The sequence below is a fragment of the Microplitis demolitor genome, chromosome 5 (assembly GCF_026212275.2).
Source record: "Microplitis demolitor isolate Queensland-Clemson2020A chromosome 5, iyMicDemo2.1a, whole genome shotgun sequence".
NCBI classification, from domain to species: Eukaryota; Metazoa; Arthropoda; class Insecta; order Hymenoptera; family Braconidae; genus Microplitis; species Microplitis demolitor.
Window position 1 is genome coordinate 19,811,299 of NC_068549.1, and position 13,889 is coordinate 19,825,187.

Genomic DNA, 13,889 nt, shown 5'->3' on the forward strand with positions numbered 1-13,889 from the left:
ACTCAATTAATTTAAAAAAAAAAAATAAAATAAAAATATGCACATATAGAAAATTTAACAAACTATGAGTGCAATTTTTTTTTTTAAAGCAATTTATCATTTAAAAAAAATAAATCAAGAAATTTTGACGTCGGGTAGCTCGGTATCATACGAAAATATATGATCGTGAAGTTAGAAGAGAGGTAACAATTTTTTGATTTTTTTTTTTCAACAAATCAATTACAAAAAAAAAAAAGTAAAAAAATGCACATGTAGTAAATTTAAAAAACTATAAGTGCAATTTTTTGAATTATTTTTTTTTTATAATTTATCATTTAAAAAAAAAATCAAAAATTAGACGTCGAATACTTCGTATTATACAAAAATAATGAGTAATTTTTTAGATTTTATGCATTTTTGAATACTTCGAAACATTTCATAAGATTTTGAAGAATTTCAAAAAATTGTTCATAATTTATTTTTTAAAAATTTTGAATTTGAAATTTGAACTGAACTACGGAATCAAAATCGAATGTAAAAATTATAAATAGAATATTCAAAAATTCTAATTTAATTTTTGAGTGAAACTCGATTTAAAAATTATTCGTACCACCCTCTAGTAATTTTTTAAAAAATTATTTCTAACCATAGTTTTTTTTTGGTATTGAAATTAAAAAAAAAAATATGGAATTTCCAGTAAGTTGAAAAAATTTGAATTTAAAATATTTTTATGAAAAATAATATTTTCTCATTTTCACTCTAAACTAAAATTAATTGTAGTAAAAAAAAAAAATAATGAATCATCAGAAAATATTGTAGAATCTTAAAAAAATAAAAAGTTTTTTCATATTTTTCATTCAGTTACAGCGCGAGAAATGAGGGCTGGACATAAAAGAACCCGTTTACTGGGGTCGTTAGTAAAAATATGATTGCCGATGGAGGGTTAAACCAGCCATTAAACCATAAATTATTTTCTATAACGTACATTTGTTATCGATGTTTGACAAGAAAAAAAATTTTAAATTGACACAAAAATATCGTATTTATATTTTTAAAAAGTAATTAAAACTTTTTCCTGTCATACTTTTGCACAGTTGTAGCATAAAATGATAAAAAGTCCTTTTTTTTTTTTTTTTTTAATAAAATTTAAACTTTTTAAACGCGCGAAATATTTCTAGTTTTAACTTTTATTCCTTTTTTTTTTTTTTAATTTAAAATAATTCATATTAATTGCTATTGTTAGATAAGCTATTAATATCTAATGAAATTGTTTGATATCGTAAATATTAAAGTGAGTGACACCTTACTAATTATAATGCCTGTAGACTTGATAAAGGAATATCATTAGATTTAATGGTGGAAGTATGGGAATCGTATGTGTTTAATTACCGTTCTTGAACAACCACTCTCATTAAACTGGCTATACATATGCTGTAATAAATCGCATGTATTGTGTCAATATGTCAACGCTGACAGATAGATATGTCAATTATTTGTCATGTTCATATTGTGTGTTGTGGAAATCGTTTTAATTAAAATGTTGTTTTTACTAAAAATAATACTAGTGGCTTTAATAATTAAATCGTTTTTTTTCAGACGTCACTACGGGAAAAAAAAATTATGGAAAGTTTTCCTATGCATGATAGAAATATTTCCCATAATGGTATAGGAATTTTATCCATACTATTATGGGGATGGTTTCTATATATTTTGGGAACCATCCCTATAATAGTATGGGAATTTTTCCTATACCATTATGGAAACCATTTGCATAATCGTATGGAAATAGTTCCTATACCAATATGGAAACCGTTCCCATAATATTATGGGAAGTATTCCTATCATGGTATGAGTACAATTCTTATACCATTATGGGAACCATCCGCATAATGGTATGGGAATAGTTCCTATACCACTATGGGAACCATTCCTATGATGGTATGGGAACTATTCCGATATCATTATGGGAACCATTCCCATACTATTATGAGAACTATTTCCACAATGGTATGGGAAGTATTCCCATAATATTATGGGAACCATCCCTATAATATCATACATTTTTTTTTTGCAAAGTAGTGTAGGAATTTTTTCAAAATTTGAGATTTTATCGAAATTTAAATTTTTATTTTCAAAATTTGAATATTCTATGCTGGAAAAAAATTTCTGTAAAAAATTTGATGTTTTTTGCCACATACGAATTTTTTTTTTAATTTTTGAATTTTTTTTTCTATGTTTAATAATATTTCTGTGTATGGTTCAAGTGATTTTCACACTTTTCTTTAAATTTATATTTTCCTGATTGTATGGAAACCATTCCTATAATTATAGGGACTATTCCTATAATGGTATGGGTAACATTTCCATAATTATCGGAACTATTTCTATAATTATGGGAAACATTTTTAAAATTATAGGAACTGCTTCCATAATTTATGGTCGTAATTCCTATACTGGTATAGCAAAGAATTTCACAAAATTATGGAAACCATCCCCATAATTTTCTTTCCGTGCAGTGGCTTTAATAATTAAATCATTTTTTCCAAACGTCACTATGGGAAAATTACCAGTAACTATACTGTGAAAAATTGGGAGCAAATTCGGAGCAATGGATTCTATTTCATTTCAAAATTACGCCGTCACTCAGAGTTCCAGAGTCAAAAAAAATGACTCCATATATGCAGTAAATGGGAGTTTTTTTCAACGGAGTGATTTCAGGGTGATCTGGATTTTATTTGAATCCGTATTCACTCAGCAGAAATTTTAATAATGTAATTGTTATATTTAATATAGCATCGGTTATCAATTGTTCATGTGAAATAAAATATTTAGCGATAAAAAAAATATGAAAAATTAAAATATATATTACAATTGATTAAATTGTTCGTTTGGTGATCTGATCGTTATATATAAAGAATAAATGAATTTTTGAAAGTGCTTCGGTATCCGATGATAGTGAAGCCGAAGCCATCAATTATAACATCCAAATTGAGGAAAGTTTATTACTATTGGAAAACGGATAATTGGGATACCGCCGGCATTGAAAACTTAAAATATATCGTTCGAAAGTTAACTTTAACTTTATCTACACTTGATGATAATATCATTGTGTACTAAAGTTCTTAAATGACTGCTCAATGATATATTATTACATTTTTAAATTAATTAAATTATATAGGGTGAGTGAACCAGTAAATGAACGCTTAATTAGCGAATAAACGATCGTATTTTTAAATCTTTTAACATAAAAGAATTTCACGAAATCAGAATTTAAGTTACAGGAGTAATTAATATAAGCAATAAAGTATTTTCTTCGTGTAGTGATAATTAGAATCTAAATGATGTAAGTAAAATTCAAATACTGTTCATTTACTGGCCGTATTCATTCACAGGAGAGATTACTCTATTGAATGAGTGAATAAGTTAGAAATGTATCTCGAAAATGTCAGAAAAGTGTACATCTGTACCCTCATCTGCTTTTATCCATCGTGATGACTCAAGTTGGATTTCGAAGTGAGTAAATTTACTGTAGATATTAAATTTTTTTTTATCCCGGTGGATCACATTGTAAAAAAGAAAAAAAAAAGTGTAACTCAGCGCTATTTAGTACACTGTGAAAAATTTCCATTAAATTTTACTATGGGTGCGTAACCCCGGACCATAAGGAAACGTACAAAATTTACAAGTGTCCCATAGTAAACGTATGCGCATAGGTTCCAATCGTGTCATCTGCGCATACCATTTACTACGGGACACTTGTAAATTTTGTGCCAGTTTTCTTATGGTCCGGTGTTACAATGCGCCCATAGTAAAATTTTTTGGAAATTTTTCGCAGTGTAGGAATTAATAGGTTTCATCCATGAAAACATTCGATGCCGAAAATTACTAGGTTACTCTCGTACGGACACTCGTTTTATTATAAATTTAGCTGGTCTGGGTTTATTCACATCCAGTCTGAGTGTCAATACAACCAATGACCACATTACGACTACAGTTCAGGTTAAAACATTTTTAAAAACAGTATTTCTGTGGCAAATTATACACTTTCTTTGTGCAAAAAGTGACATACGTTAACATTGTAAAAAAAAATCGGTCTAAGTCTCCGATATCCAGGTGCACTGACAGAAGAATTTATTTGAACCAAACAAGATTTATTAATATTTAATAAATGATTTATTTGAAAGCTTAACCAAATAAATATTTCTCCAAATACCAAATAAAAATGAATTCTGTCTAATTCGGCAGGAAAATCAGAATTTTTCCAAATTAAAACTAATTTAAATAATTCTTTTCGGTTTAATTCTGATTAATTCGAAAATAATTCTCCAATTTCTGGTTCTGAATCCGAATTAAACTTGATTAAAACGAATTTGAAATTTTTAAATCGGTTTTATTCTGTTTAATTCAAACTCAAATTTTCAATTCAGCTGAATTCTGTTTTACAAAATTTGACAGAATATTATAGAATTAAAATTTTTAATTCAGTTGTTTAATCAGGGATGACAAATAATTTATAGTTCTATTTAAGTTTATTTTTTTAAAGAAAATAATACGCAAAGTTATTAATTTAAAAAAATATTCATTTTTTTAATTTATAAAACAATATTTAGTTGATTATATTTTGAATTTGTTACACTAGACAGTATACTGAAAGGATCTACTGGGATATAGAATGTAATGTAAAATATAAAATTTGAAAAAATAAATTTTCTTCAATTTAACCAGATCGAATTAGATCCTAACTATTTTTTCCAAAACAATTAAAAAAACTATTCAAAAAAAAAAGTGTATTTATACCGAGTTATTTTTTTGAAACAAATAATGATCAAATTTAGATGTCATAAATATGTCATTATATGTCATAATATTATAACCTAATTTTTCATAAAATATATAATTTTTTTTATAGCAATAGTATATTTTCTATTATCTACAGTGATTATTATTAGACTTTTTGACCCTCCATGTTTCGTGTTTACAAATTGAATGGCTAATAATTTTGACAATTAAAATGTTAAGACTAAAGCAATTACTGTAAACAAATGGTATAGTAGTAAAGAAAGTGTTGAAGGATCAAAGGAATTCAGGTAGCAATAAAAGTCGAACAAACACTACTTGTTCTAATTTACGAGGTTTCATTTCTTTTATTGAGCCTTTATCAAGTTCTCAACGGGATAATGAATTCTGGTCAATTTTTAGCGATAAATATACTCGCTATACATAAACTACACCTGTAGTGGTATTTATGTATGGTTTGGAATTTTAACCGCTGCCATAATTTATATATAACACGTATATTTATCATTTCAAATTGACGTAGGCATTTATTGTTATTCTCTTGAGAGATCGATAAAGTCTCAATAAGAGAGACGAAACATTGCAAATCATCGGATGTAGCGATTGTTTTAATTTTATTACTGTTCAAATTCTATTAATCTTTTATTTGTGAAATATGTTCTAGATTAATACAAATCAGTTATCGACAAAATCTATTAACCTAAAATTCAAAAATTTTGCACACCTCGAACGCGAAGCGGCTTTATTATCAGCATAAAAAAAAAATCGGGATCCATTCAGCTTAAATTATTGCCACCAATTTTATATTACGGTTATATGGTAAAAAAAGTATACCAGTGATGAGAGGAAATTTCAATGAACAATTCTGGCATAGTAATGAGTTATTTCATTTAGAACATTATTAAATAAAAATTGATTGAAAAATTATTTTCTTTGACGTCAGTAGCTTTGTTCTCTATAAAAGTGAATTAACGAAATTCATTGGCAGTTAATGTTGACTAATTCAATTTTAGAGAGCATGTGCATGAACTCGATACCTCTCGAAAAACTCAATGAATTACTTTGAATTTTTTTAAATTAGCTTCGGATTTTTTATTATATCAAAGTCTTTCGAATTTTACTTTTGAAAACCGTCACATTCATTCATAGTTAAATAAAAGTTAAAAAATTCGAAATTGCACACCTCAGCCGCTTATTTTATTTTTATTTTATCCTATTAGTTTTTTTTTTAAACATGAATTTTTATTCAAATTTCAAATTGATAATTAAATTTTTTTTGATTTCTTACTGACAATTCAATTTTAAAAAAAAATTATTAGACGTTGGCTAATTTCAGTGTCATAACGAGGACAACAGGATGTACTTTTGTGATTCGAATATTCGAAAACGAGTTTTTATTTTTTTAAATTCATTTCAAATGAACTTATAAGTAGAGCGGATTATTTATTATCTAAATATAAATTACTTTTGGCGGCAAAACTTTTTTTTCAAATTTTTTACGGAAATGAAATATATAATTACAAGTAATAAGTTAAATATATCATTTAAATTCATAAATTATAGCTTAATTTTTTAAATATTATAAATAATTTTTGAATAAAAAAATTAAACTCACATTTTGCTGCTCTTCGTTGACTTCATTGGACTTAAACTTGAAAATATAGTTGACAATTAAATAACCACTCACATTAACACTTACACTGATATAAATTATTAACCTGACATCATTTACGAAAAAAAAAATACTCACTCATGAACCACGATTTTTAATTTTAAAAAAAATAACACAAGTATATTTTAAAAAATGATACAGTAGTTAGCCGACGTCATAATTATTGTTTTTTAAAAAACGATAAATTAAAAAAAAAAAATATTTGAAAAATTGCATCTATAGAATTTTTAATTTTCTCCATGTGCATTTTTAGTTTTTTTTTTTTTTTTTTTTTTTTTTTTTATAATTTATCGTTTCTAGAAAAATCCGAAAATTATTAATTGTCTGCTAACTTCAGGATGAATTTTAAAAACAATTCTAAAGTTAGCAGACAATTAAAAATTTGTGGATTTTTTTTTTTTTCAACAAATCATTTAAAAAAAAAAAAAGACTAAAAAATGCACATGTAGAAAATTAAAATAATTACAATTGCAATTTTTTAAAATATTTTTTTTTTTTTATAATTTCTTGTCTTTAAAAAAATCAAAAAATTATTAAACGTCAGCTGACTTCAGTATCATTTTTAAAAATGGTGGCAAAAAATAACGAACAAAAATAAAAAACTTCACATCACGATAAAAAACACTTTCCACTCATACAAAAAATATTCACTGATAAATTTTCAATACTTTTTCATATAAATAATAATTTATTTTCACTGATTTTAAATTATTAAAACGAACGATAATGAACACCAATATCTTGACAATAGAAACAATGACACAATTTATTTAAATGAGTTCTTTTACTACTCATATTTTACATACCGACTGAATTATTATCACAAAATGTTCAATGGCTGTCAAATAATATTTAAAGACACTTGTTTTAATAAATATAACTGCAAAAATAAATTATTTATCTATTTAATTACGAGCTAGACGCGGCCGGCGTCATTACGATGGCGGCAGTATGAAGTTGGACCCAGAACTAGAAAAACTTGCGCAGTTGTGGGAGCGGTTGGTACGACTTGCGCAGTAGGAATAAAATGAAGGCGCGCGTGCGCAGAAATATTCTGGGTCTGTCTCCGGATACTCTCATTGTTGTTGTCATTTTATTCAGTTAAAATAATTCTTTTAATTATGGCGTCACTCGATTATAAGACTACTGTTAGTTTTAAATAATTTTAAACTGAATGATGAACATTTTGTGATTTTAATTAATGTGTGTCCGTGAGTGCAAGTTATTAAATAAATTAAATTCAGTGCTGGCTTAGCTCTCGGAGTTCTCGGGTTATTTATCGCCATGTTTGGCGTTGGAGTTTTGAAACGGGAATAAAAATAATTAAATGCATTTTTTTTTTATTATAAATAATGTAATTAAGTGATTGTTATAATTTAGTGATTAATTAGTTGTGATAATTGAATAATTTTAGTGAGTGCTTCTGTGTTTAATTTATTTATTTCGTGATGGTAATCTACCACTGACAGCGGAAAATAAAAATGGCGGGAAGCGTGAGTAAATTTAAAAAAAATTATTAATTGGTTTTTTATTCACTGATTATAATTATGGATCAAAATTCTAAAAATAATAATATTGTTCTTTTAAATTTTATTTGACCAATTTTTTTTTAGTGCCTATTGTTTTTGAAACTTATTTTAAATTTTAAAATTTTGTAATACTGAAATTAGCTGACTTCTGATAATTTTTCGATTTTTAAAAAAAGATCAATCATAAAAAAAAAATATTTAAAAAAATTTCACTTGTGGTTTTTTAAATTTTCTAAATGTGCATATTTTTATTTATTTTTTTTTGTCTAACTTCAGGATTGTAAAATTTTACAAGTGTGAATGTAGCAATGATCCAGAAGTTAACAGACAATTAATTATTTTTTTATTTTTTTTTCCACAAATAAATTCCGAAAAAATAAAAACTAAAAAAATGTACATGTAAAAAATTGAAAAAACTATAAGTGCAATTTTTTAAAATATTTTTTTTTATGATTTGCTGCTTTAAAAAAAAATTCAAAAATTATTAGATGCCGGTTAAATTCAGTATCATATGTAGCAGATATCAGACAAATTAAAAATTTCAAATAAATAGAGTAAATAATTATCAAAATAATATTTATAAAAAATGGACTTATTGATTTAAAAATTTTATAAATACACATTTTTTAAAAATTTTATTTTATTAATTATTTACTCAATTAATAATTTAAAATTTGCCTGATGTTTGCGACCTTCACATAAAATTTTAAATAAATTTTTGAGTTTCCAAACAGCATCTAATTTGAATAGCTCCCTAAAGCGAAAAGGGCGAATAAAAATATATGTCCTTTAGGAATTAGTAACACAGTATGTATATATAGTTTTTTGTCCACCTTGATTGCACTCGTTTACTTTATTTTTTTTCGGTCAAATGTTAACATCAACTGTAGCGTGATAGTAGCAAATAAAAAAAATAATTAAACTGAGAAAAAATGTAGAAGATCTCTAACAGAGCATTTAAATAATATAAAAAGAAAAAATGCAATATACGTTCTAATTAAGTTTTTTTTTTTTTTATTTTAATAATTATTTGATTATTTTTTATAATAAATGACAAAGCCGCGGCTCGATAATTAATAAAAATAAATCAATTATTCGAAATATTACATGAAAGTTCGAGACTTGCATTTTTGAAGTTTCCCAAAAACTTTTTATATAATATTATTTAATTTTGTTTTTACTGAGTTCTCAACAATTATTATTCATATTTATTTAAATATATATGAAATAAATATTTGAAACTAACGATAACAATTCATCCAATAAAATTTTAATTTGTTGTTGACATTTTTTTAATATTATTGATGTCAACAGGATTTTATACTAAAATAACAATGGTTATAAAATCATAATACATTATATATATATATATATGAACATTATTTACCAAAATGAACGCTATTACACAGTTGGAAATATTTGTAATTACTCACAATGTTGTCATTGGTTGATTATATATTAGTTTATCATATTAATTTAATATTGTATACAAACATACCCTGGGGAAAATGTGTCCCTATTTTTGAGAAAAAAAAATTTTCAGCTTCTGTTCGTAGAAAAATATGTAAAAAATTAATAAGATCAGCCTGAGTTATTTTATTGAGAATAAAAATAATCTAACTGAGGTAAAATAGGCCACAGTTGTAAAGAAACAAAATTTTAAATCAGTTGTATTTAGACTGATCATTTTGCCCCATTTTTTCCTACAAGTAACTGAGAATTTTTATGAGTGAACTTAGCAGACATGAGACAAATTTCAAATTATTAATAAATAGAGTAAATAATTTTTAAAATAAAATTCAAAAAAATGCACATGTAAAAAATTTGAAAATTAATAAGTGCATTTTTATAAATTATTATTTTTTAAATTATTTACTCTATATATAATTTTAAATTTGTCTGATGTCTGCTACACTCACATTCATAGAATTTTTAAATAAAAAACAATTTTTTCCCGCTTAAAAATGCGATATTTATAATTAATTAATAATACGATTTAAATAATGTAGATCTTAATATCCGTATTGCTTCGAATAAAAATCTAGTCTATCCCACGTTTCAATATTTTACGAGACAATTACAAAATTTCAGTCTTTAAATTTTTTATGAAGATTATGGAGACAGATAAAATATAGAGAGAGTTTACAAACGTCCGCTTGAAACTATCGGATTATGGATATAATCTCCAATATTATTATCATTATTATTATTATTACTAGTACCATTATCGTTATTCGGTTGAAAACAATGATTGTCCTCGAAACTTCAAATTAGTGGTGCCAGGTGACTGAAAACACTACGCCTCTGAACAGTGATAATACAATAAATATAAACCAATCACTTTGATCAATATTATTATTATTATTATTATTATTGGTACAAACAGATGAAACGTTACTCTAGTGCTGAATGATTGGTAAAAGAAATAAACTTCATAAAGCCATCATTTCAACAAAAACAATTTATCATTATTTATTATATTGACTGATTAATTATTAAAACTTTTTTAATGCTCCCATTGATATGTTATCGACATTTAATAATAATATTTATGACATAAATTCATTGTCATCAACTGTGTCAATTCATTTTAAATAAATTCGGGGAAAAATTTGACGCCGTATTTTTGAGACAGGAATTTAGTTTTTTTCAATCATGCTTAGTTACGATTTTTATATAATATGAAGTCAGTTGATCAGACTGAGTACTAGTGATAGAAATTCTTAATAACATACATTGAAAAAAATATGACCCTGGAGTTTGTTGACAATTAACAATTTTTGGATTTTTTTTGGTTACGTATCAGTCACAAAAAAAAAAAAAAAAAAAAAAAAAAAATGCACATGTAGGAAATTTAAAAAACTGTAAGTGCAATTTTTTAAAATATTTTTTTTTTTTAATATTTATGGTTCTAAAAAAATCTAAGAATTATTTGAGTATTTAAAAAAAACGATTTCTTGTAGCAAAATAATTCTACTCGCTCGAAGAAAATTTTTACTTTCAATTCATAATAAAAAATTTTTCTTGCGCCAAGAAATCTTTTTCTTCTATGTCCACTGAAAAAAAAAAAAATTTTGAAAAATCTAAAAGTGCATACCTCAACCGCTCATAATATTTTTAATCATTGTTATTTTTTTTTTTTTAATACGATTTTCAGTTAAATATTTTTTTTTTAAATATTCCGCTTTTTTGTCTTAGATGTCACTTTTTTTTATTCTAGTGCTCTTTTTTTCGCTAGTGCTGCTGCTAGTAGTTGATAGAGAGAAAAAATAATTATAACAGTAAAAATAAAAATGGCAGCTAAATTTTTCGTAAATAATTAGTTTTATGTTTTTAATTAATTACAATTAAACAAAAAAGATTCGGTAGTAATTTTCTGTAGGGTTCTTGTCATCAAAAATACAAAGATAATAAAAAAAAAAAAATTAAGTCGGTAAATCATGTTTTTCGAAAGTTATCGTGTTTTTTTTTCGTATCCGAACACAATAGACACACCTTTAGCTTCAGACTAAATTAATTTTTAAAAAAAAAATTAATAAATTTTATATCGAAATTTTTCCTTAACAAATTTTCTTAAAAATGGTGTGCAATTGTAACAACTTTAGTCATCTATAAAGAAAGTAAAGAGAATTTAAAGTCAACGAAAGGGCTGAAAGCGAAAGAGTAAAAGAGTAACAGTAAAGCACACCAACGCTTTCGCAATTGAGGTGTGCAAAAAAAATATGTGTTCCGAATTAACGTCACTCTGTTCAACCAAGACGTCTTTCACTTAAATATTCGTCGTCGTTAAGTTAACGGCAACTTCTATGAAAGGACTAAATCTAATTCGCAGCATATAATTATTTTCCGTATTATAATAATTATAAGCTATTTCCCAACGCTCAAATATGAATTTTCAATGAAGGAATTAATTGTCATACTTTGATTTTTTTTAAATTCATTTTATATTATTAGTTATCATTATCGCAATTTATATATAAAAGCTACACGGGTATTAACAAAAAAATGTAGCGTGCAAAATAGTCCCATGAGGCAATTTGACACGCTTTACGCTTCGCGCACAATCTTTATTAATTGTTTAAAAATAGTCAATATTCTGATAGAATGTTAAACATTGCAGATAAAAGACTTTGTAGATTAATGCTTATATTTGTACCTAGGAAAATTAAAAAAAAAAATTATTGAAATAAAAAAATACATTAATTACAGCCGAAACTCGTTATAAGCAACGTTCGAGGTTATGACGGAAAAAATTTGTGGAAAAAAAGGGGAAGGAGCTTCAAAGTCGTAAGGAAAAGCGCAATAGGGGGAGTTGCTTATAACGGGATTGCTTATAATGACTATATTTGTATTGTATATTCAAGATGTCGGATAAAAAGTTTTAGATAAACCAAAGGAAACCTTGCATAATGGATAAATAAAGATGAAAATAGTAGCGCATACTTTACGTCTGTATTTAAATTTTTATTTATTCAAATATTTTATGGCTGAACCTTAATAATGTAGAAAATATAGTGTATACTTTTTAAATATTAACATCCACAGATTTAAAAATAAAAAATTAATTTCGTACCAAGTTTCGCAAAGCTAGTCTACAATATTTATAAGATTAATATCACTGGGTATTATTTGTAGAAATTATATTATGTACTGTTAACATTTGCGGAGTAATTGGATGTTTTGCGTCAATATTTGATATAATGTTGTTTGGATACTTGAATATCCAACAAGCTGGTAGGCAATTTAAACATAATGTACTTTGTTAATAAATTAATTAATATCAAATTAATAAGTCGACAAACAATCGATTGATCTTTCTCTAATAATATTGAAAAAATGTATAATTAACTTTATCCTATTATCAATTATTATTTACTGATTCTATAATATATATATATATATGAGTGGTCATTAAAAATTAAATTTGTTTTTTTTTTTTTAAGTAAAAAGAACACGTGCCTCAGGACGATCAAAGTTCATTTTTCGATACAACCGCGGTTTTTTTTAAATATCTCATGAAATATGCAAATTACAGGAAAAAGTCATAGGAACTATTTTGTAGGAAATCAAATTCTTGACAAAAAAGGTCATGTTCATTTTTTTTATAAATTGTATATTTATGAAGATTTTTTTAAAAAACTTTTAGATCTTATCAATTGAGCATTTAAAGGACTATGAATGTTAAAAGTAATGTGTTTTCTTAAATATAGACAATTTTTTTAAAAATTTGTAATCCTTAAAACGCACAGTTCATCAGATCTAAAAAAGTTTTTTTTTAAATATCTTCATAAATACACATTTTATAAAAAAAAATGAATATGACCTTTTTTGTCAAGAATTTAATTTTCTACAAAATAGTTCCTATGATTTTTTCCTTTAATCTGCTTATTTCATAAGATATTTAAAAAAAACCGCGATTGTATCGAAAAATGAACTTTGATCATCCTGAGGCCACGTGTTATTCTTACTTAAGAAGAAAAAATCAAATTTCCCAGATTTTTTCAAAAAAAGAAGTTTTTATGGGGCGCTTGAGAAAATTTAGTTTTTAACAACCACTCTAAAATATATATATACATATGTCAATATTTGACAGCTTTTAATTTATCGAGATAAAATCAAAGAGTGCGATTTATGTTTAAAAAAAGTCATTTGGACATAAAATGTTTGAAAAAATAGAAGAATAATAAAATAAACAGTTAATTTGTAAAATTAATAATTTATAATAGAAAACTAATTTTTAAATTCACCCAATAATATTGATATCAATCGAAATCGTGTTTATGAAAGGATTCGTTAATTTGACATTTGAAATGTTTTCCATGAACGTCAAATGTTATAAATTGATTGAATACGTGTCTGTTACATATTTAATAGCTTGAGGGAATCGTTTAAATTCCCAGTAACAGTATTAT

General features: G+C 25.1%; 1 protein-coding gene across 2 annotated transcripts in view; it reads left to right on the top strand.

Moving 5' to 3' along the window:
• LOC103579494 (peptide-N(4)-(N-acetyl-beta-glucosaminyl)asparagine amidase) overlaps positions 1-13,889 on the top strand; it is a 39,531-nt gene that overhangs the window by 3,065 nt on the left and 22,577 nt on the right. The window contains exon 1 of one of the 2 annotated variants that reach the window (XM_053739025.1): positions 7,478-7,941. The exons of the other annotated variant lie outside the window; for it this stretch is intronic. Coding sequence (XP_053595000.1) covers positions 7,930-7,941 — 12 coding nt within the window. The 5' untranslated portion in view covers positions 7,478-7,929. Of the gene's footprint in view, positions 1-7,477; positions 7,942-13,889 lie in introns of those variants that run through there. 2 annotated transcript variants of the gene reach the window in all.